Source organism: Ipomoea nil, unplaced genomic scaffold, assembly GCF_001879475.1.
Source record: "Ipomoea nil cultivar Tokyo-kokei standard unplaced genomic scaffold, Asagao_1.1 scaffold1043, whole genome shotgun sequence".
Lineage (NCBI taxonomy): Eukaryota > Viridiplantae > Streptophyta > Magnoliopsida > Solanales > Convolvulaceae > Ipomoea > Ipomoea nil.
In genome coordinates this window covers 10,449,363-10,458,911 of record NW_017617471.1, presented here as the reverse complement: position 1 = coordinate 10,458,911, position 9,549 = coordinate 10,449,363, and the positions used below count along the sequence as shown (strand labels likewise).

The 9,549-nt window shown below is 36.2% G+C and overlaps 1 protein-coding gene across 2 annotated transcripts; it reads left to right on the top strand.

Moving 5' to 3' along the window:
* The first annotated feature begins 1,871 nt into the window (after positions 1–1,871).
* On the top strand, positions 1,872–5,720 carry LOC109181001 (serine/threonine-protein kinase CDL1). 2 transcript variants are annotated; one of them, XM_019330749.1, is made up of 6 exons: positions 1,872–2,369; positions 2,616–2,860; positions 3,879–4,255; positions 5,085–5,217; positions 5,302–5,391; positions 5,479–5,720. In XM_019330749.1, the coding sequence occupies exons 1-6, from the start codon at positions 2,069–2,071 to the stop codon at positions 5,638–5,640; spliced, it is 1,308 nt and encodes a 435-aa protein (XP_019186294.1). In that variant the 5' UTR covers positions 1,872–2,068; the 3' UTR covers positions 5,641–5,720. The 2 variants fall into 2 exon arrangements, with proteins under 2 accessions (XP_019186294.1, XP_019186293.1); XM_019330748.1 differs by having other exon boundaries at positions 1,873–2,369; positions 2,613–2,860.
* The last annotated feature ends 3,829 nt before the right edge of the window (positions 5,721–9,549 follow it).

Genomic DNA, 9,549 nt, shown 5'->3' with positions numbered 1-9,549 from the left:
GCCATCGATGGAAGACGGCCTGAGGGACTAAATCGACTAAAATAATTATTTTCGGGGACCAAATCGATGAATAAGCAATTGATGGGCTACATTGACAGTTCGCTAATAATTGAGGGACCAAATTGTTCATTAACTCTTTCCTTAATTTAGAATTATGTGTCTACAATGTCTTTATTCAAAAAAATTATTCATTATCAATAAATTAAATAAGATAAGTAATTTTGTAATTTTATTAGCTATAATAATAATAATAATAATAATAATAATAATAATAATAATAATAATAATAATAATAATAATAATAATAATTGTTTAAAAAATAAAAAAAAATATAATTAAGCCAATCATATTAACTACTTGGGGGATTTATTGACAAAAAGAGCATTCAAATCACACAACAAATTGAAGTGGGAAATTACCTTACAATTTCCTTGTTTGGTAATCAGCCGTTATCTCTTCAATATTAGTATATATTTAATATTTTATGCCCTAATTTTTATTTGCTCTCCCTTATGTCCCGTATTTGGTTTCAACTATACCTATAGAATTATTTTATTGACAATTATAATCAATCTTAGCTATATTATCTTGTATTTGTAAACTTAGAATTACCTATTTAAATACGCAAATTCAACATTCAATAATCTATGCATGAACAATTCTAATTCAATCTTGTCTTGATATACTTTAAATTACTTATTAAAAAAATATTGGGCATTATCTCAATCGCGCAATGCGCGTAAAAAACTAGTTAATGGAATAAGGTTCAAATTGACCACTGAACGTAACCTGAAAATGCAATTGGGCCACTGAATGAAAAAAAAAAAAAAAAAAAAAGGTGCAATTAGGCCACTGAACACTCCAAATATATGCAATTTCACCGGATAACAGGTTATCATCAATTTTACCAGGTTACCTGCTTACGTGGCAGCTGAGTTGGCAATTTTAATAATTTTTAAATAATTTTCAATAAATTTAAATAAAAATGCAAAAGAATTGAATAAAAAAATAAACCTTGTCTTTAAAAAAAATTACTCTTTTTTTTAAATTATTATTAAAATTTATTAAAAGTATCTAAAAATTATTAAAAATGTCAACTCAGTTGCCACGTAAGCAAGTAACCTGCTAAAATTGATGGTAACCTGCTATTCGGTGAAATTGCATGCATTTGGAGTGTTTAGTGGTCTAATTGCACATTTTTTTTGTTCGGTGATCTAATTAAATTTTCAAGTTACGTTAAATGGTCAATTTAAACCTTATTACTATATTAACTATTATAAAGGGAAAAGTATATATTCTAAATTATAGACTTAAAACTTTTTTAAAAATTAGTAATTTTAATATTTTAATATATATTAAAGTGGACCGAATTGAGTTTGTATTTTAAAAGATGTGAGCCGGACCTAGCTACCTACGTGACACACATTATAATATGGGTTGGCATGACGCAACTTACATTAGTGTTAGCCTAGTAATCCATGTGAGTTTGAGTCATATTAGCACGACATAACCCACTTGACACCATCATTTCACAAAAAAGTATAAAATATTGTTGTGGGACAAGATAAACATACTTCAATTCATTCACGTTGTGCATGTTAAGAACAAATTATATCACAAACTCATTATACTTGATTTGAATGCATGCATGGATGTTATTAATTACTATAACTCATTAAATTTGAAATAAATGTTATGAAACACAAAATGTTATCAAAGTTCAAAACTATTTAAAAGCTAGAGATCAGATATAATATAAATTATATACTAGTATAATACTATTGTATGATGTATGATAGAAAAAGATGGAGGGAATATATATATAAAGTATTTGTCATGACCTTGGCCATGCATATAAAGTAGTTTGACAATATGACCTTAAAGGAAGGGAACTGATCACTCTCATGTGGCTATAGAGACAATGTCCTGATCTCCCAGCAACCCATCCAAAATTTAAAGATAAAATCAAACTCCAAAAAATCTCACACACTATATTAAACTGCACCCTCCATTCTCATCCACCCTCTCTATCTATCTCTACCTTTTTCCATTATTTCTTTCTCCGTTTATGGAAACTAATCGCAGCAGCACTGAAATTCATGCAACCTCACCATTATCAGCCCATCACCACCGCCCCCATACCCTCCACCGCCGCCATGACATTCTTTCTCCGACCACCATTCTTCTCATAGTCATTCCCCTCATCATTATCATCCTCCTCGTTGCAATTCTCCTCCTGGTTCTAATGCTCCGCCGCCTGCAATCAGCGAAAGGCGGCGGTGGCGGAAATGGGGAGACTAATGGCGTCGTTAACAACCGGAACTGCCTCTTCATTTCCCATAGCACCATTAACATCAAGTCCAGCCCAGGTATGTAATAACACAGACTGCTGGAAATTATGAAATTTCAGACCACCTGAAAGTTATCTTAAATCAAGTCGAAAGCCTTTTCCGACCACTTTTGGTATCCAGAAAAACCTTTGTTGTTATTTCCGACCACTTTCAGGTGGTCGGAAATTCTATAATTTCCAACAGTGACATCACAAATCCAAAAAAATATATATAATTCATCACTTTCTAGTGTAATATATAATTTGTTTTAATATATATTAGGAGATGGGAGTGGTGGGTGCCTATATGGAAGCAGTGTGGGACGTGAACCGCAGGCTAAAGTGAGAGGGATACAAGTGTTCACATACAAGGAGCTAGAGGCGGCTACTGAGAAGTTCAAGGAGGCAAATGTTATAGGAAATGGAGGGTATGGAGCGGTGTACAGAGGGGTCCTCAGAGATGGGACTGTGGCTGCGATTAAGGTGTTGCAGAGGGAAGGCAAGCAATGGGAACGCGCTTTCCGCCAAGAGGTAATAACTAGCTACTTCATTTATTGCCTCCCATCTTTATCTCTTTCACAATCCTTTTCCACAAAAGACAATTCCCTAGCCTCAAACCCTAGTACAATATATCCCGCATGATAGGATAGTAAATGGGTAAATAACAGTGATTCAGGTGGTCATTAGGTAAGAAAATCTGGTGTCTATAAGGAACCCAGTACATTAGGTATAATTCCTCACTATGGTTACCCGGGCTAGATCTAGTGTCTTTGCCCAACACATCCACTGCTGGAAACTATAAAATTTCCGACCACCTGATCTTAAATCAAGTTAAGATCAAGTTGAAAGTCTTGTTCCGACCACTTTTGGTATCCGGAAAAACCTTTGTTGCTATTTCCGACCACTTTTTGCTTTCAACTTGATTTAAGATCACTTTCAGGTGGTCGGAAATTCCATAATTTCTAGCCGTGATCCTAGACAGTAAATAGGTAAATAACGGTGACTCAGATCATTGAGTGGGAGAACTAGTGTCTAATGTCTACACGGAGTCCACCACATTAGGTGTAACTCTCACATTGTGGTTGCTATGGTTGGATCATATGTCCTTGTCCAAAACATCCCAGCCCGACATGATAGTAAATAGGTAAATGACACTACCGCAAGTGATCATTAAATGGGAAAATCAGTGCTTGGTGTCCATGAGGAGCTCATCACATTAGGTGTAACTCCCACAGTGTGACTTCCAGAGTTGGATATTGTGTCCTTGTCCGGCACATCCCGGCCCAGGATAGTAAATGAGTAAATGACTTGACTCAAACTGTCATTAAGTGAGAGAACAGTGTCTGATATACACAAGGAGCCCACCACAATAGGTGTAACTTTCACAATATAACTGTCAAGACTGGATCTTGTCTCCTTACCCATAATCTACCAGCCAAGAACCAACTGAAGTGCGGGTGCGTAACGTACTTCTTTCACAATCCTAGAGTACACTGTTGTCTGTCACTGTTGCATTGAATTGAGTTCAGATCAACTATTTTTTTTGCAGGTGGATATACTGAGCCGTTTACAGTCCCCATATCTGGTCCAACTTCTGGGCTACTGCGCGGATCAACGCCACAGGCTGCTCATCTTCGAGTACATGCCCAACGCCTCATTGCAGCAGCATCTCCACCCGGCGGCCGCCGTGCTGAATTGGGGCGTCCGGCTGAGGATAGCGCTGGACTGTGCGAGGGCGCTGGAGTACCTGCACGACCACACTGCCCCCTCAGTCATCCACCGCCACTTCAAGTGCACTAATGTCCTTCTGGACCACAATTTTAGGGCTAAGGTTTCTGATTTTGGGCTTGCAAAGATTGGTTCAGACAAGATTGACGGTTTGATTTCCACTCGCGTCTTGGGGACCACTGGATACTTGGCCCCGGAGTGAGTGCCATCTTTCTCTTTTACCCATTGCTCATTAAATATGGTAACTTCTTTTCTTCTTTCAGCAGGCTAAAGTCCCCATCACACCGCAGCCACCGCTCTACTGTCATTTTCTTTGCTCTTTAGATCCAAATGCTTACTCCTAACAAAACAAACAATCAATCCAAACACGTGATTCCCTTTCCATACACTAAATGCCACATCTAAAACACTATCCCACGATTTTTTGCTCAATTCACTTGTCCCGGGACGCATATCCCGGCTCTACAGGATTTATGGATGTGGTAAATCACGGTGACTTAGGGACCATTAGGTGAGAGAACCACTATATGGTGTCCCAATTGTTATACCATGGACCAGGATTCATATTGTATTGTGAACTCTGATCCAAAAATGACGTGCCAGTTAACAAATTTTGTACCTGCAATTAACAATTTTTGTAGCCAAATAACATGATAATTACATACACATAACAATGATAACTACATACACAACATATTCTGTACTTGCAGTTAACAATTTACGTGTATGTAGTTATCAACTTATCACGTTATGTGTCTATAATTACTATGTGATGTGTCTTCAATTTGTTTACACATACAAACATAATTAACTGCATGTACAGAATTTGTTAATGGCAAGTACATGATCTGGAGATTATTTTTGGACCAAGGTTCACAATAGAAGGTAGACCCTGGTCCATGGTATAATTTGCCATGGTATTCACCACATTGGGTGTAACTCCAACATTACAGCTATCAATCCTGCGTCCTTACTCACAATCTTCTATCAAAGAACCAACTGAGCTTATTTTTTGATAATGCAATAGGTATGCTTCCACGGGAAAACTTACCACGAAGTCAGACGTCTACAGCTACGGCATAGTCCTTCTAGAGCTCTTGACGGGACGCGTGCCAGTCGATACAAGGCGGCCTCCTGGAGAACATGTCCTTGTTTCCTGGGTGTGGATTGAATTACATTTTTTCTCTCAAAAACTTGTTTCTGCTAGCAATAACCCCAATATATATACTGGTGTACTTTTGCAGGCACTTCCAAGACTTACAAACAGAGAGAAAGTAGTGGAAATGGTTGATCCAGCACTAAAAGGGCAATACTCTCTCAAGGATCTAATCCAGGTTACTTGGAATTTTGTTCAATTCCCATCACAAAATGTAGCATTATATTGCTTATAGAGTTTATATATACTGCATTTTGTTTAACAGGTAGCTGCTATTGCTGCAATGTGTGTACAAACCGAAGCGGATTATCGTCCCTTGATGACAGATGTTGTTCAGTCTTTAGTACCTCTTATCAAGACTCAATCTTCTTCCTGTCCTAATTCATTTAGATACAATAATCAAAGCACAAATGCCAGTCCACTCTAGTTTGGATTTCATGATAACTCTGCTCTCAACAACTCAGGTAGTTCTGAAGAGATTTAATTTGACCATCAAAATGTTGTGCAGCTGATTTGCTTAATGATAATTGATAAGCCCCTAGCTAGGATTTTTTTTAATCTCCTTGGTTACTTCACTGTACATGAAGAGCTTACTGCTCAGGAGTCAGGACTCTGATGAATGATGACCAATTTTAATGTTTCAGTTGAAATTAATTTTAGCAGCCTAAAATCCAATGGAAATTGTGTTTTGTTATAAAGATTAATTATTGTGGACATTATGAGGATTGATTGTGTAACGGTTAAATATTTATGTTTAACATTATTGCTTTCCGTTACAAGTGTATATATATATATATATATATATATATATATATATATATATATATATATATATATATATATATCTTATCTTAATCTTAAAACATAATAAGTGTGAATGAAAGTTATACCCGTGATTTATGTCCGTTTTTTTACGTTAAGTTTTTTTGTACATTATGCTATAAAGGTTGTACATTAAAATATTTTGGACAAACATACCCCTACCGTTATAACTTTCGTTATCTTTTCCACTATTGTTACCATGCACATGCATCCACCATATATTTTCCTATCTTCTTCATTAATAATAATAGATACACATTAAATATTTGAGTTATATGTTAATTATTACATAAATATAAATATCAAATTTATAAAAATGATTTACATTATTATTATTATTATTATGTAGAATAACTTAAATATCTAAAATTTAAATAAATTTAAAATTTTAATATAATGTATTAATATTGGGCACTGATTTTTTACGCATCGCACATAAAAAATATTAGTATATATATATATATATATATATATATATATATATATATATATATATAGAAAATTTCAATATGTAGAAACAAATGATGAATGAGAAAATTCCTCCCCATTTTCTGTATTTTCTGTCTCCCTGCTGTTTGGTTTTACAACATGTTTCAATTTGTGACCCAATTTGATTGGTTGGCATAATACTTTTGTACAAAATCAATTGCAAATTGATGATTATTTTTCGCCGCGGGTGATGTAGGACAAGAGAAATGTTGCTAACAATGACAAAGAAATTGAAATTGAAAGCTTTGAAAAAATTAACTAACGTTGCTACCAAATTAAAAAAATTAATTAACGTTGCTAGCAAATTAACTCAAAGCTTTCTAATTGTATTCAAAATTATCACTTTTGGATAGAGCCGTCGAAACGGTCGCGTGGGGTGGGACGGGTCAAAGCACACCAAAGCCCGTCCTCGTAGCAGGACGGGCTAAAAAGCCCGCCTCTTAACGGGCTTGGAATGTGGCCGGCGCGCCCCGCCATGCCAAAGGTGTTAATTTGGGCATTTCAGACACGGCAATGTCATATCAGATACCAGCATTTTATGTGTGATTTCTTTTTTATCACCTACTTTCTAAGCTCTGATACCATTACCCTTAACATAAAATGGTATCGAAGTTCTGATACCAATGTAACATAAAATGATCCAGGCAAGTTAGCAGAGTGCAAACCCATCTTCTCCCACCATCTCCTCGTTCTTCCCAAATCATAAATTCATAGTTCATAGTTAGCCCGACACAAAGTACACTACACACCAGAGTTCTCTCTATCTCCATCTTTGAGCAATTATTAAGATTTGATAAATATTAGATATTGGGGGTGTTTGGTAACTCAGCCTATCACCCAAAATTGGCTAATTTGACTATGATTGGTTGTTTGACTTTATGAATCAGCCAATTTAAGTGTTTGGTAAGATAGCTTTTTTGAGATGGCTGATTTGCCCAAACAACCAATTTAGAAAAGGCTACGGGTTAGAGCGTTTTTTCTTGGCCGTTTGCACATTTCTCTCATTTGCCCTTGTTAGATCTTTGCGCAGTTCTCTCATTTTTCGTCCTTGCGGCCGGAGCTCTCCTCGCAGCCGGATGCTCTCAAAGTTACTGTGGAGATTCTCTTTCTAAGGTAATTTCTATCCCTCCTGTTGGTTTTCACAACCCCGATGGCCGCTCGGCAGGCCAACACTATCGAATAACTGTGTTTGTGAGATGATGAAAACAAGATATATAGTATTAAAGAGAGAAAGAATAATGTGATATTATTTCTCTAGGGGTTCGCCCTAAAAAAATGCCGATCCTCTACATGATGATCCAGGGGATATTTATACATGAGCTCGGGGCTCGTATATGGTAAGTAGGGTTGACGTACGGCCAAGCCTTGAGACGGGTATGACTGAAACAGCCACCAACCTGTTGCCATAAACCATTTAGGCTAATTAAGGAAACTACCTAAATGAGCATAGATTGCTTCCGTAGAATCTGCTGATATCCGTTTTCGGGTATGCGCCCAGTCAGGAATGCCTGGGCGCCATAGAGTATCTTCTAGGGCCATCGTATCCGGGCGAGAGCACCTCGCTTTCGTAGCCTGGTCTCCCAGGCGGGTTCAGAATGGCGCCCGGTCGGAGACACACTGCCTGCGTAGCCTGGTCGTACATCTGATTCCGCTGGGGTATTCAGCCGGAGACACGCCGACTACTGAGGCTGGTCGCCCAACTGAGACTCGTCCGAGAGACAGCCCGGGGACGCACTGGCTGCTGAAATTGGTTGCTAGGGGATGAGCAACTGTTGCCGTTAGACGTCTTTCAGGACGACCGAGAAGGGTCTGGGGGATCCCCTCTACGTCAAGTATCGAATTATGCCGTGACCCGGCTGCCTCATCTGACCTTCCCATCCAGGCAGCTAACCAGGGTATCTATCACCTCCATATTTCTCTTCTGAAAACTTCACACCTATTCTTTATATCACACCCTTGGCTTGAAAACTTAGGATTTATAAGAAAAGAATGTCATGATTTTTGCTTTGTGGGCTTTCTTTTTAGCAAATTTAAAATATTTTTTAAAACTAATTATTTAAGAAAAAACATTTTTATGCCGGAGACCTTTTTTTTTTTTTTTTTTTTTTTTTTTATAATAAGAATAATTAGTTTTAAATAATTATTTTTAAAAAAATATTTAAATTCGAAGTGACATATTAGAAACCTGAAAATCTATAAATCGAACTAACGACATAAGCATTCAAAAAAAAACTAATGATATAAAATTAGTTAGTTTAGAGATTTAATATTATATATATATATATATATATATATATATATATATATATATATATATATATATATATATAAAATTTTAAGTTCAACGACTTAATTGTATTTTGATGTGTAGTTTGATGAACTATTTTATCTTATTCTACTCTTATTTTAGGAATGAGTTAATACCCAAAATCGTCCTCGACTATAGTGGTTTTTCTCAATTTCGTCCTAAACGACTTTGGTGACCTAATATCGTCCTAGACTTTTGTGTTTCGCTCAATTTAGTCCTCCATTTGTTATTCCGTCAAATTGGTGTTAAATAAAGGGACAATTCAGTAATGTCAATATTGATCTCTCTTTACTTTCAACTTGTGAAGTGCGAAATTCTTCTTTCTTGTACGAATTACACCTAGAATTACTCCCGGACCTGCAAATCAAATTTTATATTCGCAGTTTTAGGAGTAATTCTGGGGGTAATTCGTAAAAAAAAAAAGGATTTCGCAGTTCACATGTCTATGAGTAAAGAGATGCCAATATTAAAATTACTGAATTGTCTATTTATTTAACACCAAATGGACAGAATAACAAATGAGGGACTAAATTGAGAAAAACACAAAAGTATGAGACTAAATTGAGCGAAACACAAAAGTATGGGACGATATTAGGTCACCAAAGTCGTTTAGGACGAAATTGAGAAAAACCACTATAGTCGAGGACGATTTTGGGTATTAACTCTTTTAGGAATGAAAGAGAAGTTCGGTGGAGCAAAAATGATTTTAAAGGTCTA